The 21,810-nt window shown below is 42.3% G+C and overlaps 1 protein-coding gene across 1 annotated transcript in view; it reads right to left on the reverse strand.

The window, feature by feature from the left end:
* SEL1L2 (SEL1L2 adaptor subunit of SYVN1 ubiquitin ligase) overlaps nucleotides 1–21,810 on the reverse strand; it is a 105,535-nt gene that overhangs the window by 11,855 nt on the left and 71,870 nt on the right. Inside the window, exons 11-17 of the mRNA XM_061125968.1 lie at nucleotides 13,936–14,004; nucleotides 12,724–12,801; nucleotides 8,126–8,188; nucleotides 7,475–7,562; nucleotides 4,254–4,402; nucleotides 2,962–3,127; nucleotides 2,771–2,845 (exon numbers count right to left, since the gene is read on the reverse strand). Of these exons, the coding sequence (XP_060981951.1) occupies nucleotides 2,771–2,845; nucleotides 2,962–3,127; nucleotides 4,254–4,402; nucleotides 7,475–7,562; nucleotides 8,126–8,188; nucleotides 12,724–12,801; nucleotides 13,936–14,004 (688 nt within the window). The remainder of the gene's footprint in view (nucleotides 1–2,770; nucleotides 2,846–2,961; nucleotides 3,128–4,253; nucleotides 4,403–7,474; nucleotides 7,563–8,125; nucleotides 8,189–12,723; nucleotides 12,802–13,935; nucleotides 14,005–21,810) is intronic.

Here is a 21,810-nt window from a genome sequence, read left to right on the forward strand (position 1 = left end):
TATTCCCTGTGTGAAAACCCTCAAGCGCCTTCACTTTGCACTTGGAATAACCCAGATTCCTGACCTGACCTGCAAGCAATGCCTTGTCTGTCTTCTGCCTCCCTGACTATCCTTATTGCTTGTCACTTTCTTGGTATATTCTGGCCTTCTTCATATTCCTTCAACAGACTGAGCTCATCCTTGCCTCAGGATCCCTGCACTAAGATTCCTTAAGCCCCTCTGCCTGGCTTGTTTGGAGTTCCTCATCCTTCTGATCTCACTGCAAATGTCACTTCCTGCCTAGCACCTCCTCTGATCACCTTGTCAGACTACCCTCCAGAAACTATCTGTCCCATCTCTATGCTTTATTTCTTCACGGCACGGATTACTATTATTTTGTTTACTAGTTTATTTTCTCTCTCTCTTTGCTGAGAGAAAACTTTGAAGCTCTTGATCACTAATACAGTCCCAGAACTGGAACGGAACCTGATGAATATTTATGGAATGAGTGGATAGACATGGTAGGGAACTTTTTTAGAAAATGCTTTGCCCAGATGTTAAGTATTTTACAATCTTAACTTCTAACAAACATGAAAATATTCATGTCGGAGTAGAAAAAATTCACATGACTTTTTAAGATGTGAGACTTCAGCCTTTTGAAGGCTAATTAGGGATGACCTCTAAGGGGGTCTCTGGGGCCCATGCTTTCAGTCATTAGGACTATGTTGATTGGAAAGATGAGGGGATGCTCAAGCAAGACATCCACTTCAACTGTGGCCAACCCTGATGCACAGTGTAGGCTTACTTGGAAAACCGGAAAGTAACCTTGTGTGATATGGTCCATGTCATTAAGGGCTATAGGACTCCTTCTAAGTTTTTCTCCCCATTTGACCTAATACAAAGCCTACAAAATTTTGAAATTGATTCCTTTGGGTTCTGAAGTTCTTTTAACCTTTTGGAATCCTGTACTAAAATGTAAACCGGCTTTAGCTTTCTATAAGTAGAAGTAACGTCATAAAATTCTTAAGCTGCCAAAGATATTAGTTGTTAGGGTTTGCTTCCCAGGTACTTCAAAATGTACAGGTAGCTGGGGGCAAGACCTTATAGAAATGATACCCAGAAGAGGGGCCCGGAGAGGCCTGGAGAGGCAAGAGATGCCTTGAGTTCTAAAGAGAAACCTGTTCCATCTCTAATTTTGCCCAAAGCTGCCTTAACCTTTGACCCCAAGATTCTGTCTGCACCATAACCACAAAAGAACAGGACTCTGCATTTTTTAGCTTTACAAGCAGTAAGCAGGACCCCGGAGGTCTCTAAGAATGAAAGGTTGTGAACAAGCAGATTTTCCAGCGGATTTGGCTCCACTCTACTCAGGGGACTGACTGGGGGCAGGTAGCAATCCTGACAGGCTCCCAGAGGGTCAGGGGGAGGGATTTCCCCTCCAGTTCACCATCTTGATGGTTCAGCAGCCTCATCACACACAGCAGCTCCCAAAGCTAAGCACCACCAGTGACTGACTGGAAGCCTAACTTCTACCACTAGACTTCCTCACCTCGAGGCAGCCATTCAGTGGCTACATCTTCAGGGACACTCATGTCTGACCTCTCTTTGACACATAATTATTTTTAGTGGTCTGACATTTTTATATTGGTGAATTCTGTTTAATATTAATGTCCTCTTGTTTTCAAGATCTCTTTCCCCTGGTGCAGCTTCTGCAGCACTTTATGGCTTGGGGTAAACCTGTATTTGCTACAATTGAGCTGATTTGCCACAGCTGAGAGATTGCTGGTGGTGTTTCCCCACTCCAAACAAGGTCTTCATTGAATTTTAGAAAACATGGGCTTTTCTTTTTTCAGGAATTTCTCACTAAAATCACACGGATGGCTTGCCGCTGTGGTAGCAGCTTGGCTGGATCCGAGAAGACACCAATGGTGACTTTTTCTTCTGCCTCATCAACTGAGAATTGTTTTTTATCCTATTCACTTCTTGGAGAAAAGGGATGATTCGACCATAGCATGAGGTGACTTTAAGAAATTAATTGGAAGTAAAATTGCTCTCTTACTATAAGACAGTTCCTCACATATCCAAATGCCAGTAGTGACAGCTTTGCAGAAGCTCTCTGCTTCTGGTAATATGATTTTAGGGAAAGAATGGAATGAGACACAGTGATGCAAATGCCACCTGCCACTGCTTCCCCACCACCCTATCTTACCTTCCTCATCACATGTGATCCCTGTAGTGGGGCCTAGGAACTCCAGGAAGTGGGGTGGGGGGGTGGATCTTGCTAATTAATTTTTTTTTCTGATGCTACCATACTAATTGTTATAATAAGGATCTGAAGTTTGTGGTAATCTTCAAAGTGATATTTTAAAAGAAGAATCAAGCAAGTCTTACAGCCATAAGTAATTTTATCTATAAACTCATTGAAAGATAGATAATATCTCTGATAAGTTAAAAAAAAAAAAAAACTCAGCAAATGAGTGACTGAAGCAAGACCAAGAAAACTGATTTCTTGAGTAAAACTGTCATGTTTCAGACAACTGTTTAGGTCCCCTGGAGACAGCGCCATAGAAAAATTCCTGCCATATGCTAAACTGGGGACTTTGAGAATAACAAAAGAAATTTCTGGAAATGACCTCCAACCAAAGACTGACCCTATCATCAGTTTGAAATACCATGTACTAGATATTCTGCACCTTTCTGCCTGTGCATCCAAGAGCTCAGCTGTAGCAAATCAGAGGAATAATAGTGGACATGAGCCAGACAGTGCTTATTTTTATCTAAGTTCGGATACCTTGAATGGCAGCTCGATTCCATAGGAGAAGTGCCATTGGATACATCTTCTCTTTTTCAAGAATTTTAGCCTTTTCTTAAAAAAAAAAAAAAAAGGAGACATTCCATTAGGAAGGCTTAAGATGCCCCTGTAGTAAAGTCAAATATGCATATGTACGATTAAGGAATGCAGAGAATTTTAACTTATCTTACTAGTTTCCAAAATGAATGCTGAATTGCTCTGAGCTACTTCATACCCCATTTCTGCAAGCAGTGCGTACTGAACCAGAGAAGAATCTATATCACCATTCTTATAAGCAAAGTATGCTGTCAGGAAGTTCTCAGCCCACTGGCCTAGTTCACAGACACCTTTATAAAGCTGTGTTTGGAAAGAAAAACCAAGCAGACCAGTTAGCTAATACGTGTCATTCCATGCAAATGATAACTGACATCAGTCTTTAGTTCCTCCTGGCTGGTCAGGCCAGGATTTTTGGTCTGAAGCATGGCTTTTGAAAATTATTCAGGGTGAGGAGTTCATACCTTTCACAGGCACAAAGATTATAAAAGTGTGTATTTTATTTGTCTTGAGCTTAAAGTTCCTGGGGCTTATTTTAAATTTGTGTAATAAACTTTTTTGACTTGGAGGCTATTTGGCAGGACAAGAATGTATCAACTTCTGGGTTTTTTTTTAAGGGCCTTACCGGGCACTGCTGCCCTGTGAGGGCAGCTAATGTGGAAAAGAGGACGAGGGGAAGACAGCGCCTGAGGGTGCAGGTGACAGAACGGTGCGGGAGGTGTGGGGAGGTATGGGGACAACTGTCAACTGAGCCGAACAGCGCTTACATAACCAGAAGAGGTTAGCATACATAATTCATTAGGAGGTTGGCAAAGGAGCAAATCTAAAGATAGATTATTAGCTGGCAGCTTTTGAAACGAATTTCAGAGGGGTCAGATCACAACGTGGAGGTATTTATACTGGTGCAGGGGAAGTGTTTAATAAATCAATGAAGGACATTAAGATCCTAAAAGCATTCTTTTGAAAAGTGCACCACTATTCCAGGTTAAAAGAATTCACTTTCTCAGGTGTCATCCAAATCATCAGAGAACCCTCAGGACCTTGCTTTCTGGGAAGAAGCGGGCTACATTTTCTAGGCTAAATCAAGCCTTTCATTTCCCAAGTTGCAGCTCCCAATCCCTCTAGAAGTGCCAAGTTGCCCTGGCGATTTGATTGAAGACTGGAACAGAGCTCCCTGACTGAATTCTGAGGAGAGCTCTGAACTTGATGAAAAGCCAAATGCAAGAGAGAGGGAAGATTGCTTCTCTGTCCCCCTTTCCCAGGCTGAGTTACATCACTGCTCTTCCTCTCTGGCAAATGTCAGTATTCACATTGTCAGCTGGAAGAAACAAGATAATATGTATAAAACCAAAGGCACCACAATTTAGGGACAGTATCACCTCCTCTGTGTGACAAATGAAAAGTACTTCAGAAACAGCTCTTGATCTACCTCCACAGCGGTTCTGCATGATCGCAACACTCCTGTTCCCGTGGCGTACATCTCAGCCAGGTAATAAATGGCTAGGGGCTGCCCACTCTGAGATGCCAAGTAAAAATATTTGAAGGCAAGTTTATAATCCTTCCATACTCCAGAGCCAGCTGAAAAATAAAAATCATTTTGAGCCACCCCTTATTTACATTATCTTTTTATATTATAATCTATGCATGTAATGGTCATAGTGATTCCTGCTATTTTAAATAGGTTGAGAAGACTCAGGCAAAAGTCAAGCTACTCTCGATCCACTATTTGCAGGGGTGGTGGGGGGGGGGGAGTTGAGTTAGATTAGAAGTAAGAGTGTGGAAATGAGTGTTCTCTGCCCACTCAGCAAACTGGAGAAGGACTGTCTAGTCTCATGAAAATGTCTCCTCAATATGGCACATATTGTTAAAGAAGTTAATGGAAAGGAGGCCAAGTGGTAGTCTCTGGGGACCAGAAGTCCCTCCGTGACGTGCGCTACCATCACTGTCGTCCTTCCATACCAGGGGGCCAGAATAGCTCCTCCCAGACGTAACCATGGAGTTTGGGGCAGGCGACTCCCAGCTCTAGGGGGCCCAGCTCAGACTCAGCTCATGCCTGGGGCAAGGAGAGGTGTTTGGAGATGGTGTGGAGAATCAGCTACTCCCAGAAGCTGGGGTTCTTGTCAGGGTTCTCCCATTACTCCTTTCGTGACTTGGGTACCTTGGGGCATATCCTTTCCAAGAGGAAGGGCTTTCTTTAGGTGGTTCTGACATTGCCTCCCAGCTCTAACATTTCTTAGCCTTTGGAAGCAGTGCCAGGTTGCTGCTGAGAGCAGCGGCTCTGCCGGTAGTTCATTTGGGTTAGAATCCCAGATCCACTGAGTGTGTGATCATGTGACACAAGTCGTGTAAGACTTGTGACCTCAATATGGCTCAGTTTGCTCATCCATAAACTGTGGGATACCCCGCAAGACGTGTTGAGAGGACTAAATGAGTAAAAACATATCAAGACTTAAATATCAGCCATAACTGTTACCTTAATTTTAGAAGCTTGAGGAAGCTGATGGATCCTGGGGCTGGGACTTGGAATAAACCAGAAGGACAGGCTATCTCAGGCAACCTTCCAAGATGTACAGAACAGACTCTCCAGCTGGACTATTGTGGAAAATGCCAGCTGACCTCTAGGCCAGATCTGGCTTCCTGATGATGCATCTGCTCCTGCCCTTGCTCCACCTCTGATGGGACGGACTGAGACAGAATACTCAAGATATATTTGGATTTCTTGGTATGTGTCTTGGCCAATCTCTTCCTCAGTCCTTACAAAAATGATTACAAATCTTCAAGGCTTTCTGAGATCACCTACCTCAATCACTCCACCTTTGTTCTCAGATAATGACTGTACCTCTGAGCTCACTAAAGGAATCCTCTCATTATCTTTCCTCACTTGCCTCTCTCCCTAGATTTACAACTGCACCATTTGTTTCATCATCTCTCCAGTTTTTGAGGACGAGAAATCCCTCCTCTTTATCAAAGCTAGTAAAGCTCCCTGGACCTGATCAGATACTTGCAGATTCGCCACTGGTCAGGTAAGAACAGAAATGCCACCTAAATTTTTCCAGAACCTCTTCATCAATTATCTCATCTCCCCAATGACACATTAACCGCCTCCATTGGCTGACTCTCTTTCATTTTTCTGCAAAAAATTATACTCAAGTCTCTCACCATCTTAAAAACAACTTTCTCTTGATTCTTGGTCTCCCTCATGCTATTATCTCATTTCTCTCCTCCATTTAAAGGCACACTACACTTCCAAGAATATTTGGACCCATCTACCTCTTCACCAGAGACATTACTTTGCCAACAAAGGTCCATCTAGTCAAGGCTATGGTTTTTCCAGTGGTCATGAGAGTTGGACTGTGAAGAAAGCTGAGCACCAAAGAATTGATGCTTTTGAACTACGGTGTTGGAGAAGACTCTTAGAGTCCCTTGGACTGCAAGGAGATCCAACCAGTCCATCCTAAAGGAGATCAGTCCTGGGTGTTCATTGGAAGGACTGATGCTGAAGCTGAAACTCCAATACTTTGGCCACCTGATGCGAAGAGCTGACTCATTGGAAAAGACCCTGATGCTGGGAGGGATTGGGGGCAGGAGAAGGGGATGACAGATGATGAGATGGCTGGATGGCATCACCGACTCGATGGACATGAGTTTGGGTAAACTCTGGGAGTTGGTGATGGACAGGGAGGCCTGGCGTGCTGCGATTCATGGGGTCACAAAGAGTCGGACACGACTGAGCGACTGAGATGAACTGACTGACTGACCTCTTCACCTCGCATGTACTCCTCAGCCCACTATATCTGGCTTCCCTCTCAACCAGTTCGATGACCTCACAAACATCCTCCTTACGGATAAGTTCCACTTTTTTCAAAAAGTGAGAACCAGGCTTTTCACTGAATTTCAGCGGAGTATCATTCATTTACTCTTTCTTGACATTTCTACCCCTTGTCCTCCTTAAGATAACCTCCTCCCCACCCCATCCCTCTGACTGTGCATTTTCAGTCTTCCTGTGATGACTCTTTCTTTGCCCATATTTTCAATATGGTGCCAAGGATCACCAGGTTTCTTTTTCTTTTTTTTTAATTTATTTTTATTAGTTGGAGGCTAATTACTTTACAATATTGTAGTGGTTTTTGTCATACATTGACATGAATCAGCCATGGATTTACAAGTATTCTGCATCCCGATCCCCCCTCCCACCTCCCTCTCCACCCGATTTCTCCGGGTCTTCCCAGTGCACCAGGCCTGAGCACTTGTCTCATGCATCCAGCCTGGGCTGGGATCGCCAGGTTTCTTATAGTGGCCTACCACTTCTTTCTCTCACACTCTCTCTCCGTTCCCTTTGGAAGCTCAGCTACTCTTAACTAACACCTATATGTTGATGCCATCCAAATCTTTCTCTCAAGTTTGACCTTTCTTGTCAGTTTCATACTTGCTCAAACTTGGCTTTTTAAGGTGAACTTTCTGGTTGTACCTCATTGCTCCCTCCCCCAAATAGTGTACTTTTCCTTGTCTTCTTCAAATTCCTCCTCAAATTGCTGCCTGCTTGTTCTGTCTAAACCATCCACACCAACCCTTTGATTTGTGTTAAAAAAGGAGCAGACCTAATGATGCATTTGTCATCCTAAGTAAAGCAGCCACATGTATAGTACTTACAGTAGTACATGAAGCCTAACTGAAACTGTGCGTTGGGCCATCCCTTCTCTGCAGCTTTCTGAAAGTATTTAAGCGCTTCTGCATAATTCTGCAAGATAATTACACTTTGTTACTCAAAGGTACATGCATAACTCCATGGTAACAATTGCCTTCCACTTTTTTAAAGAGTGTAGTTAGTGCCCTATGTGATTTAAGCTAATTAAAATTGTGTCAGAAGTGTTACACATTTTATTTCATTATTATATTAGATTCTACTAAGAAATAATTATCTCATTATCATTGTAAATTATGTCTTTTCCTACACTGACAATAGGTTCTGTTAGATATTGGGAGAAGGTCACTCAAAAGACAGAAGTTAAACTAAGAAGACAAATTTATCTATCCAAAAAAAAATCCTCTTGGGTTAGATGATTTCTAAGGTTACTTAGAATCTATGATTCTAAGATATTAATTGGGGTTGTTATTCTTGTCACAAGATTACTCTATGTCTCTAGCAAATATTTCACTGGATTATTTTATTTTGTATTATCAGATATGATACCTTGGCAAACCAGGTAATAGAGACTAATTCCTTTAAATTAATCAATGGTCATCAATTTCACCCTAGTCAATTTCTGGAAACATGGAAGATGATAAAACTATTTAACTTACCACAGGAACTCCTTTCCCATAAAAGTAAAGAAGACCGAGCCCATGAAGACCAATTGCATTGCCCTAGAATGGGTTTAAAAATCGAAGTAAAGTCTTAGAAGAATTCATGATAAGGAAAAGTATTGCAAAATCATTCACAAAATTTGAAACACGCACAATAGGAAGTGAATTAAGGCAGGTTAACTAGGCAGTTGGCATTATTCTGACCCTCTCTACTTTCTCTTTTCACACTTCGATAGCCCCCTTCTGACCAGAAAAGAGGGAAATGACAGTCACATCTTTCCTCCAATCTTCTTTTTCTTATGTTTTTTAAAATTGGAGAATGATTGCCTTATGACATGAAATCAATTTCTGCCACACAACAGTATGAATCAGTTATAAGTATACAAATACCCCTCCCTCTTGAACCTCTGTCCCAATCTTTCATTCAGCATTTCTTCAGGGATTGCTTTGTGAGACTCCACAACAGGCATCGGGCAGAGGTAGGAGGTGAAAGTCAAAAGATAATGAGGCAAACCAGACAGCCCCTGCCATGGCTAAAGACAGCCTGACAGGTCCGTGGGCTCTGACCCGCTAAGAAAGACCTCTTAATCATGGCAAAGGCGGTGAGTCCTATAGTGGAAACAGATAGATGGTGTTGTAGGTACCCCAGAAAAGGGACACTCAACTGCCTGCAGGACTGAGCAGAATGAGTCGTTAGAGGTGGTGACATTTGAGCTGGGTCTTAAAGGATGTGTAGGAATTTTTCAGAAGGGAGAAGCCTATCTAAACACTTATTACCTGCTTTGGGCAAAGGAGGTTGATGTAAGTGGCCAAATAACATTTTAGAGACTGTGGATTTCAATCTAGCCATTGTGGATGGTAAAGCACAGTTGGCCTATGTTTTTTTATTCAAATTTTACTGTTTATTAGGTTTATAGTATTTCCTTAGAAACTTAAGTTCTGATCGAAAACTCTCCAAATTTCTTTTTACTGCCTAAACATATTCATTTGTAATTATTTTTAATAATTTAACAATTGAAATGTAATTATTGCAGATACAGATAGAGTACTTCTCAGTGAGACAGAAATTGCACATAACTAGAGACGGCACAGTTCAACAACTATTTCAATATGCTTAACTTTGAACCTATCTCTATTCAAAGGGCCAGCCAGTGTAAGAATTCTTGAGGACAGTCTATGTGCATTTCAAACAGCTGGTATATGTCTACCGTCCTCTTCTCTCTTCTCCCCTGACTATGTCTACCTGTAGACCCAGAAGTTTGGGGACAGTCTGCTCTGGGGGTAAAGCCTAGTGTGATGCATGTGGTAAAGTGTTGAATCTATTTCCTTTTAGCTACCCTCATTTACTTATTTTTTATATTTTTTTATGTAGACCATTTTCAAAGTCTTTACTGTTACAATATTGCTTCTCTTGTTTCATGTTTTGTATTTTGGGCTTGGGGCTTGTGAGATCTTAGCTCTCCAACCAAGGATTGAACTCGCACTCCTTGCATTGCAAGAAGTCTTAACCACTGGGCCACCAGGGAAGTCCCTATCTTTATTTAGATGTTGAGAGAAATGAGAGGGAAGGGAAATGAGAGGAAGGAAAAGGGAAGGAGGCAGAAAGAGAAAGGTTAGAATAGTGGAGACAAATTCCTTTCTTTCTTTAAGAGAATCCCTGGGGACCCAGGGGCTCACTGGACGACTCACCAATGGTTTAAGGCCCAGAGTAATGGACACGAGTTTGCGCAAACTCCAGGAGATGGTGAAGGACAGGGAAGCCTGGCATGCTGCAGTACATGGGGTCACGGGTCACAAAGAGTCAGACACGACTTAGCGACTAAGCAACAGCAAAACCTGTTCAGAACATTCAGATCAAGAGCAGCCGACTCAGATGCCCCCAGAGCCATGCTGGTAATGTAAGACGTGCGTAAGCCAGGTTATGGGGGAGAGGTGGAGACCAGGGCGAGCCAAGAGCGCCTGCACGTCTAAAGGCAGCGGCACCTCCTCCGCTCTGCTGCGGCCCACTGTCCTCACGTGGAACGGCCACCTCATGTGCTCAGCTCTTCTCATTTTCCAAGAAAAGCTGGACATCCAAATTTTGATATGAAATTTCCTAATTTTTAAAACTCCTTCCAAGCCAAAAAAAAAAAAACATATGCGTAGGCAATCCCTCTCCTTATACACAACTTCCACTTAGGGCTCAGTGCTCTTGCTGAGATGAACTGACACGAACCTAGGGAGCAAATACTCAAGGAACTCCTATGAGGAACTGAGATCGCGGCCCTACTCTCGGTGGAGAGACGTGGCCTTCAGACAGGAGGAGGGAAGGCACGGGGTAGAAGCAGTGAAGTTCTAGCAGTACTTAGAATAGACAAGGGCACGTTCAGAAGGGGGAGGGCATGAAGTGTGCTGGGGAGGCGGGGAAGGCTTTGTGGAGGGACAGAGGACTGAGCTCTGCGCAGGGGATGGGTGTTCAGAATGATTCTGGGAAGGGAGAGGGGATGGCAAAAGTGTGAGGATGGAGCTGGCTGCCGTGTCCACGGTCGTGAGAGAGAAAACCAGAAGAATATGGTCCAGCTTGGGCCCAGCATCACAGTCGATGACTGTTCATGTTTCTGAGTAAGATACAAGTCAGAAAATCCATAGCTTTGCATCCTGGTACTGATATGAGTTGGAAACAAATTAAAAAAGCAGCAGTTAAAACAAAACATCTGTGTGCCTTCTTTGGAGAAATGTCTGTTTAGTTCTTTGGCCCATTTAAAAAACAGTAAAAGAAGATTATGGGGCTTCCTTGGTGGCTCAGTGGTGAAGAATCTGCCTGTGTTCGATCCCTGGTCTGGGAAGATCCCATATGCCATTGGGCAGCTAAAAATGTGCCGCCACTACTGAAGCCCGTGTGCCCTAGAGCCCGTGCTCCTCTGTAAGAGGGAGGAGCCACCGCAATGAGAAGCCCCTCCTGCACCGCAACGACAGAGGCGCCTCTGCTCACTGCAACTGGAGAAAAGCCCGTGCCGCAGTGAAGGCCCAGCACAGCCGAGAGATGGTCACCCAAAGGTTTGAAAAAGAGCAGCGTACACGTGCAGGAGTGGCAGACAGAAGATCTACACTTTGGTGGTGAGCCCAAGGGAGAAGTCTAATAAACTCTCCTGGAGATGATAAAGGGTTACATGCTCGTGTTTACCTGGTGCCATTCAGAAGAACGACCTTAAATACAGTGTTAGATTTCCTCAGGCTTAGGACAGATCACAACTGGTTACACAGCCCTGGCCAGCTTGGGGGCTGGGTTCATTGACACACTCAGCTCCCCGGCGTTTTGCTCCTCTAGCCGACAGACCAGCACTATTTGCTGTTTCGTTACCCCGCCTCTTTTTCAGTCTGCTCTCCTCATCACCCTAATCTAATGGTATTCTGGATGACTGTCTTGCTGAGCAACAATTTCATATAAATTACAAGGGAGGAGAGCCGACTACCAGCCTTCTCAGTAATTTACACCATAATAGCAGCAGTTCCGAGGTGCTAGTCATTTATAAATAGGCTCCTAAAGCAGCGTGTGGGCTTTTAAAAGGCATGAACAGTTGAAAATATTCTCCATTTGAGCACATCTCTACTGCCAGTGTTGCAGTAAGATGGTGTAAGACAACAAAAGGCTTCCTACCCCGCCGGGATAGAACCTTCATCAAGGCTGCTCTCCAACGTTAGGGTGGTGGGTGCTGCTCTGAGGATGTCTTTTATGCACCAGAGGGCTTTAGGGGAGCCTGTTAAACTTCACCTGACAGACCCAGCCTCACTGAGCTTAGGAACCAAGGCAGGCACCTCAGTGGCAGGAGCCACACTCCGTGATTCCTCTGTTTCCTCACAGATCCAATCCCTTCTGCCTTGGATATGCTTTGAAATTCACTCTACCTAACGGGCCCCAGACTTAGAAAGATAATTGCTGATACACAGCACGTACTATGCACCAGGCACTGCTTCAAGTATTTTTAATATGAGGCACAAAACTGTTGATTCATTAAATCCTGAAAACAACAATATGAGGCAAGTGTTCTTATATTCTCATCTTATAGACAGGGAAATTGAGATGCGGAGAGGTTAAGTAACCTGTCTATAGTCACACAGTCAGCTGAAGGACTGGCCTTCGAACCAGGGATTCTGTCTCCAGAGCTGTGCTCTCAGCCATCTCATCCTGGCTCTTGGACAGTCTTCTGCCTGAGCCAGAGCTTTTGAGTAAGGTCAGAGGAGAGAAAACTGGGCATTTCTTGATTATCTTTTTACTCAACTTACCATAGTTACTGACTGAGTAACTTTGCTCTGCCCTCATCTCTTTTGTTTCCTGAGCTAGATGGCCTCATGTACTACATGGTGGAGGGGATGCTGAGCTTCTGTCTGGCCTCCAGCTAGGATGCTATCTTCCATTTACCAAGAAGGCGAGATGGGTCTCTGCCTACCCCAACCTCCTATTTTATTGTCAGTGACACCGTTCTGTACCAGGACCCTACGCTCCTCCCAGGCCCGTTAATCTGGCACGGGGCTTTAGAGTTAACGCTTCAGCCCCAGTCTGCATGTTAATACAGGCAAATGTTTTCACGTGTCTGCAGGACGGGCTGGGTACATACCTTACTAGCGGCCATAGAAAAGTATTTGAAAGCAGTAGCGTTATTTTGTGGTGCTGCAGCATTTCCTTCTAAATACATCTACAAAAAAGAAACACACACACACACAAATAAAAAGATGTAAAAACTAAAGATTTCGAGGGCAATGAAAATGTTTTAGAACGACATCGAGGTGATGATGGCACAACACGTTGAATGTAGTAAATGTCGCTGAAGCACACACTTTAAAATGGTTAATTTTATGTTATTTGAATTTCTCCTCATTTTTAATAAAAGGAAAAATTAAGGATACAATCTAGTACACACACTCTAGAGCACCCCCACCTAAGGGTGAGAAAAGAATCCTATTGGTGTTTTTTTCATGTTCCCTTGCATCTAAATTTACTGTATGTAGTACTTCTGGAAGCCAGGCACTTGTCCCCATGGTTACTGATACAGACTGGCTGTGGGAGCCAAGGGCAGTGCGCAGGGGAGTGAGTGGTCTTGGAAGGAGAGAAGGGGCCACTCCAGAGGAACCTTCCACAAAGGCTCCTCCCATCAGCCAGGGAGGACCTGGTTCTTTGGTCAGTTTGGAGCTGGTTCTCCTTCCAGGGACAGTGGGAGGAGGCACCGCATTGGGGGGAGGTCTGTCCCAGGGTTTGATGTACAACTAGATCAGATCTCCTGTTATACGCCAGGGGTTCATGGGGAGGGCTCTGAGTTACGCTCAGCCAGGAGCCCTGGGCCACCGGTACTTTCAAAGACTGCTTTGGGGTAAGGAATAGTTAGGGAGTTTGGGACTGACGTGTACACACTGCTATGTTTTAAATGGATAACCGACAAGGAGAGAATGTATAGCACTTGGAACTCTGCTCAGTGTTATGTGGCAGCCTGGATGGGAGGGCGGTTTGGAGGAGAATGGATACATGTATGTGTATGGCTGAGTCTCTTTGCTGTCCACTTGAAACTGTCACAATATTGTTAACAGCTATACTCCACTATAAAATTAAAACTTAAAAAAAGACTGCTTTTGGTACCCCAGATAAGGACCACTATTGTATGGGACTTCTTCCCAAACTGTCACTTCAAGAATACCTCTGTCAGTTTATAGCTGAAGGCCCTGCCTAGCTGCTTTCATGAAAAAGGTGGGCAGACCTATTACCCTACACTGGTTCAGTTAGCTGGTACTACTAGGTTTTAAGAAATGAAAACTATTGATCAAGATGAAGCTTGTACCTTTCCTATAAATGCCATAGCATTTGCGCTCCCAGCTTTTGCTGCCTTTAAGAAGTAGTATAATGCTTTCTGGAGAGAAAAGGAACAGCATTATTGACAGTTATAAACATATCCTGTAAAATAGCTTTTGCATTAAATTTTATTTCATTTGACATGCATTAAAAAATATCTGTGAAATGCCTACTTGGTTTAAGGCACTCACTACTCCAAGTGCTATTTCAGTCATGAACCTGAAGAGTGGGAGATGAATATATATTTCATACATACAGTTTTAGAATGTGAAGGCTTGTTTTTCACATTTGGAAAGGCATCATGGGCATGTTGCTTTGTGGAGGAGAGATAAATCCCAGCTGTAGAACTAAATACTCCATTATTTTTAAAAAACTACACTTGTATGTTGACAGTATGTACTTAATGTGTAAGACAGTTTGTGTAACTGGCAGAATTGGATATATAGCATCCTAATGTTTACGGTGCAGGAGGAATAAGACCAGACATGCCTGGTTGCCTACTAGGACCAGGTCTCTCTGCAGAGGTGACCTCAGACCAATTCTTTCCAAAGAAAATCAGAGGGGGCCAGCAAAACCTGACTCTCTCTGGGTCATAACATTAAATGAAATGCTCAGTCTAAATGCACGGGAGTGGACCTGTCTCTTGCCGCCTCATTCCTCAGGCCTCCTCCTAAGTTCTCTTCAGAGACTTCATGGAGAATTAAAGAAATAAGTCCCAGGAATGAGAAATGAAGACACACTCCAAAGTGTCTTAGTAGGACACAACTTTCCTCTCTTTAAAAAGCCTTGACTGATTGTAAGGATCTGCAATTGATGGGCAAGGATCTGCCCCTTCCCAAAGAGAAGAGAACGCTTAAGGAAGAAATCTAGGTAGTTCTTTTATATGTAAATTTTCTCTAGAAATATCGGCAACTTATTTGAGAGCTGTACACATTATGTCCACAAGTCGGTCTGCCGTGGACATAAAGTAAACACAAAAGCCACCATCCTGGACCTCATCACGTCATGGATCCATTCATCCACCCAGCCTTCTCCTCTTCACTTATCCTTTCAAGATCTTGACTGATACCTGCCATACGTATGGTAATATGCTAGGTATCACAGGTGATTTATAGGTGAACAAAACCCACTGTGCTTACTTTGCTTCTTAGCAACACTGCTGTGAAAAAGTATACGTAAATAGCAATGACAATAAGTGAAAGGTAGAATAAAAGGAACACTAAGAAGAATTAGAGGGGTTTAGAATAACAGAAATTGTACCTAGTTCTTTTAAGCAATTTATAAGATTTTTCTTCCTTAATCTTCAAAACGGCACTGTAAAGAAGGTATTACTAATATCTGAGCTATTTAGTGACAGTTGGAGTCAAGAAGCCAATATTGGCATCCTGCCAGCAGCCTAAATCCAATTCCCATGCACTTGGCACTCTGCCTTCATGGTTTAAAGAACAAGGGCTCATATGATAAAGGCCACACAAAAGATGGAGAGGATTCACCACACACAGGGCATCAGAGGCTGAGGGAACAACGTGAGCAAAGAATGGAGATGGGACTGTCCAAAGTGTGTCCAAGAAATAGTCGTTACTTCACTATGGCTGAAGTAGAACATTCAAAAGCTAAGATGTGCTAAAATGTGATGGGACAATATTATTAACAGGCTAAGGACTTTTATTTTGTTTGGTTTAAAAATAGAAACCAGTGGAGATTCATGAGCACGTGGGAGTGTTGAAACAAATGCTGCTGAAAATGTCTGGAATAATATAGGTGTCAGTTGGATAGGAGAAAATTGTAGCAATGCATGATTTACTATACCAGTTACATATTGGCAAATAAATCAAATGTATGATAAAATGTATGATTTACTAATCACATTTATCAAAGAACATCAATATAAAAAAATATTTCCTATGAATATCCCTGTTGAACCAAGACCCAAATATATCCATCGAGAACCATAATGTGTGCAAGTCACAGTATAGCTGGCCTTGTTTCCTCATTCATGTTCTCCTCCTCTGTGCTCTTGGGCACTCTGTCTTTCCCCATCATAGCACGCATCCATTGATCTAATTATCTGCTTAGTTTTCTGTTTCCCCCAATGTTGAATCCTCTGTACTTAGCACAGTGTCTACTGTATATTAGGCAGTCAGAAAATGTTTCTAGGATGAATGAATGAGTGAGTGGATGAAAGAATAAATTTGTTAATCTCTAAAACAAAGGGACTGAATTTTAATCTTTATGGTCCCTTCCAGCTCTAAAATTATGATTTTATAAACTTATTTTCAAAGTCCAATTTTAGAATTTGGGCTCAAATATTCGGCATTAGAGAGTTACTCTGTGGGAAACTAGATTTGAACTGTTAAAAGAGAATAACCTATTCCCCAGAAGCAAATAAGAATCCTGGAGTTTTTCCCCATCCTTCAATACAATGAGCCCATAAAGACCAAAAATTGAGGATCTAATTTCTCCTTCTACTTTCCTTGCTTACTTGGCATCTCAGTTCTCTTTAATTTCTCTTTACATTAACCTGCCTTTAATGTTGGGCTTCCCAGGTAGCTCAGTGGTAAAGAATCTGCCTGCCAATGCAGGAGATGCATGTTTGATCCCTGGGTGGGGAAGATCTGGAGAAGGAAATGGCAACCCACTCCAGTATTCTTGCCTGGAAAATGTCATGGACAGAGGAGCCTGGCAGGCTACAGTCCATAGGGCTGCAAAGAGTCAGACATTACTGAGCACACATGTCTTTAAAGCTATTGTTTCAACTGCATAAACATTTACTAAACACTCTGTGAAAGTATCTGGCAAGCTACTTCAATGGTCATGCATGGGCCAACCTGCATTCTTGTTCTCAGAGTCAAGTATTCATCCATCCATTCATCTATCCATCTGCTGTGGCCTGCATATTTTGGTTCCCCTGCAAATCCACATGTTGAAAACCTACTACCCAACATGATGGTATTAGGAAGTGAAGTTTCTGAGAGGTGATTGGCAGAGTCCTCATGAATGGGATTAGTGCCCTTGAAAAAGGCCCCAAAGAGCTAGCTTGACCCTTCTGCCAGGTAGGGATACAAGGAAAAGCCTATAAATTGTAAGAGGGTCCTCACCCAAACATGGTGGCACCCTGATCTGAGACTTCCAGTCTCCAAAACTGTGAGAAAATAAAGTTCCATTGTGTATAAGCCACCGAGTACACAGTATTTTTGTTTTAACGGTTCAAACAAAAACACGATCCATTCATCCATCCATCTTTCAAATATTTACTGAGCACCTACCATCATATTTTACTGATTATAAGATGTATACCCCCTCATCTCTCATTTTAATCAGGACATTTTTTACTACCAATGGCATCATATAATTTATATTGGTAGTGTTTTCTCTTGCTCAGTAAAACATAATGTGTCTTATAACTGATGGTGTCTCAGGATGAAATATAGTGTGTCTTAGGCATTATGCTAAGTGAAGTTTTATTATTTGAATGCACATCTGTCTTTTTATTTTAACTGAAAATGATTTTTCGTTGTTCTAAGAAAATCCCTAGTTTAATCAGTTTGCAATGTTTCCTCTAGAATGACATGCCAAGAAAATGTTTTGTTCTAAAAACATTTGGGAATACTTCTTTTATCTCAGGTTCTGTAAAATACTCTTAAAAGGGATAGCATTAGCTCTCTTCTTTTTAATGGATGGCAGAGTGGACAAAGCAGTTGCCTTTACATATTTGATATTATTCCTCTGTTAGGTGTAACTTAATTATGCCTTATCTACTTTAATAACATGCACCAAAACACCCAGTTTTTCCTAATCCAATTCATCCTGGGCCGGTATATATTTAGAAATGCAAATAACATTAAAATGTATGTAAACAAATTCAAGACAATGTAATCAAGAATTGCATATACAATACTTCCCAATAATTAAGAATCTTGTGCGGAGGAGATGGTGAATGTGTTGCCTATAGTGACAACTCATGAGAGAAATTAGTTCAGTCAAACAATGAGGAGGGTGAAAACATCAAGCTAGTCATTTCTAGATATTTTGATTTTTAATTTGCTGGACAGTGCTGGGACAGGACTGGGAAAGGTCAGTTTTCATTTCAATGCCAGAGAAAAGCAGTGCCAAAGAATGTTCAAACTACTGCACAATTGCATTCATCTCACATGCTAGCAAAGTAATGCTCAAAATTCTTCAAGATAGGCTTCAACAGTACATAAATCGAAATCTTCCAGACGTTCAACCTAGATTTAGAAAAGGCAGAGGAACCAGAGATCGATTGCCAACATCTGTTGAATCATAGAAAAAGTAAAAGAATTCCAGAAAAAAATCTACTTCTGCTTCATTGACTATGCCAAAGCCTTTGACTGTGTAGATGACAACAAACTGTGGATAATTCTTAGAGAGATGAGAATACTGGACCATCTCACTTGCCTTCTGAGAAACTTGTATGAAGGACAAGAAGAAACAGAACTGGACATGGAACAACAAACTGGTTCCAAATTGGAAAAAGGAGTATGCCTCAAGGCTATATATTGTCACCCCGCTTACTTAACTTATACGCAGAGTACATTGTGTGAAATTCTGGGCTGGATGAAGCACAAGCTGGAATCAAGATTGCTGGGAGAAATATCAATAACCTCAGATATGCAGATGACACCACCCTTATCGCAGAAAGCCAAGAGGAACTAAAGAGCCTCTTGATGAAAGTGAAAGAGGAGAGTGAAAAAGCTGGCTTGAAACTCAGTGTTCAAAAAACTAAGATCATGGCATCTGGTCCCATCACTTCATGGTAAACAGATGGGGAAACAATGGAAACAGGGACAGATTTTATTTTGGGGGGCTCCAAAATCACTGCAGATGGGGACTGCAGCCATGAAATTAAAAGACGCTTGCTCCTGCGAAGAAAAGCTATAACCAACACAGACAGCACATTAAAAAGCAGAGACATTACTTTTCCAACAAAGGTCAAGGCTATGATTTTTCCAGTAGTCACATATGGATGTGAGAGTTGGACCATAAAGAAGGGTGAGTGCCATAGAATTGATGCTTTGTGAACTGTGGTGTTGGAGAAGACTCTTGGGAGTCCCTTAGACTGCAAGGAGATCCAACCAGTCCATCCTAAAGGCAATCAGTCCTGAATATTCACTGGAAGGACTGATGCTGAAGACGAAACTCCAATACTTTGGCCACCTGATGCAAAGAGCTGACTCATTGGAAAAGACCCTGATGCTGGGAAAGATTGAAGGCAGGAGGGGAATGGGACAACAGAGGACGAGATGGTTGGATGTCATCACCGACTTGATGGACATGAGTTTGAGCAAGCTCCAGGAGATGGTGAAGGACAGGGAAGCCTGGCATGCTGCAGGCCATGGGGTCACAAAGAGTCAGGCATGACTAACTGAACAGCAACAAGCAGGCATCACTTATATTTATAAAGAGCCTCACAATAATTTTCTTTGGTGGACTAAAACATTAGCATACTGGCTCAAGTGGTGATTCTTAGGCTGAGAAATAACATCTAATTCTTAGGATGCTGTCATTCATTTATTCAGTAGACAGTAAGTACCTAATACGTACCAGGTACTGATCTAAGTATAGGACACACATTAGTGAATAAGATGGATAAGAATTCACATTGCACTGCAGGAGGACAGTTAACAAGCCAAGATCAGTAAAGTACAAGGAATGAGAGGGTCTAGAGAAAAATAAACACAGCATGATAGGATAAGTGATTAAAAAAACATGGTAGAATTGATCAAGAAAATCCTCTCTGAGGAAGTAAGATTTTAAGGATAAGAAGCTAGCCATGGGGAGATCTTCCCACTCCTCTCTGCACATTCCACACTATTCCAAGTTGATTTTGTTGCAGCTAAGCTGTGGCAAGTTGCAAAAATAGCCATAATACTTTGCAGGTCTGCCTATTAAGAGAAGTTCTTTTTCCTAGTCTTTCAATGCTGGCTGGCCTTGTGACTTACTTTGACCAAAAGAATATGGCAGAATTGGTTCTGTCAGTTCTGACCCTAGGCCTCAGGAGACTTTCACTATTGCATTTGTAAAACATTTGACTGCCATGTAAAAAGCGTGGGCCTGCTGGCTGGAGGATGAGGGCATGTGGAGAGACCAAGTCATCCTAGCTGCCATGGACCAGGCCATCATAAATCAGCCAGCCCTGGTCAAAACTCTAGCAAACTATAGATGTGGCAACAAGCCCAGCCAAGATCAGAAGGATTACTCAGCTGAACCCAGCCATAACTACTGACTTGCCAAAATCATGAATTAAATAAATGGTGGTTGTGTTAGGCTACCTAAGTTTGGGGATGGTTTATGATGGCAGCCTAAGCTAACTGGTAAGCCAATGAGTCTTGATGTCTGATGCCTTGACGGGAATCCTTCATCCAAGTTCAGGTTTCTTTAGGCTAAGGAAAGCAGGAAGGATCAGCTTGTGCTTGCCCAACTGCTGGGATGGTTCTGGAATTAAACCAGTCTTTTTGAGATGTCTGGATGGGAAGAATGGGGCCCAACCTACCAACAGAAAATTAGAAGCAACCTGAGTGATTACATCATTCCTTTTTCTTGCTTTATGAATAAGGAAACTAGATATCAATGGCTAATGTTTTTTAAACTTGTTTCTTGTTTTTGCTCAGGTCAAGAGTAAGTAAGTAAGTTTTAACTTGAGTTTAAGTAAGTTGTAATGAAAGGAGCACAGGCTTTGAATACAGAAAAACTGAGTTGGACTTTTACTGCTTAACACTCTTACTACCTAGCTGTGAGATTTGAAACAATTTACGTCATCTATCCAGCCTCAGCTTCTCATCCGTAAAACAGAGCTAATGTGTGTGAATGAGCCCATAGCAGAGTTTGTCTGGGCCATTCAGCTGAGGCCCGACTGCCTGGCTGTTGCTGCTAGAGCACCAGACTCTTCTACTGCCAGTCTCGGGACTGCACCTCCTTCTCACCTGGAGGCAGCTATAGCTCCCATCTGGTGTTCATGCGGCTGCAGCTGAGTGGAAGTGCTTAGCTTTGTGGGGTTTTATATACTCTACAAAGGTTAGGGGGCGTTCTGTACAGGCGTGGCTTTGGTGCCTTCACAATCAAATTCTGTCTTTATGGAAAATGGGAACTTCTTCCCAGTTTTGCATCTTGTAGTTAGCAGAAGAAACTCATTACAGGCTGAAATCTGATATTGGCATAATATTGTGAATCCAGAAGTTCTCACCCAAGAAGCTAAAACCTTAGTTGAAGACCTTCAGTTGAGCTGTCCTGGGATGGATGCATATGTTTATTTCAATTGCTACCTATTTTATTACATTTTATAAAGCTAACTTTGACATTTACCTAATGCATATAGTACCTCATAGAAAACAAATTATAGTGCCAAAGATACATTCATAAAATAACAATATAAAGTGAAATAGCAAGTAATAGCAGTTCAGATTTTTATGTAACTGCTGGAAAAGTAGTTATTTCTATTGCTTAGCCATTGGGATTGAAGTAGAGCAAATACTCCTTTGAGATGGTGGGCACATGGCTCCTATAAAATGACAAGGGTACAAAGTCATCTTTTAAGAAGAATCTCAGTTACTTCCCCAGATGTGTGGGGATCTAGGGCCTTAAAACTACAATCAGGGTTGAGACAAGACCTCGTCCAGGGGCTTTGGCATCTCACTGAAAAGGATCCTGTGTAGATTAAGTTTATTTTCTTTTTTCTCCACCATATATTTGAATTGTTAATTAATCATCTAACTTCATTGGTATAAAGTAAGGTTAAGCAAAGCAATTGAAAGGAGCTTTACAAATTTATAAAGAAGCTTAATAATATACCCAATTATGTTGGAAGCAGCCTCTCCTCTGATTTAGCTAAAGGGGGTTGAGGCTG

Source organism: Dama dama, chromosome 23, assembly GCF_033118175.1.
Source record: "Dama dama isolate Ldn47 chromosome 23, ASM3311817v1, whole genome shotgun sequence".
Classification (NCBI taxonomy): Eukaryota; Metazoa; Chordata; class Mammalia; order Artiodactyla; family Cervidae; genus Dama; species Dama dama.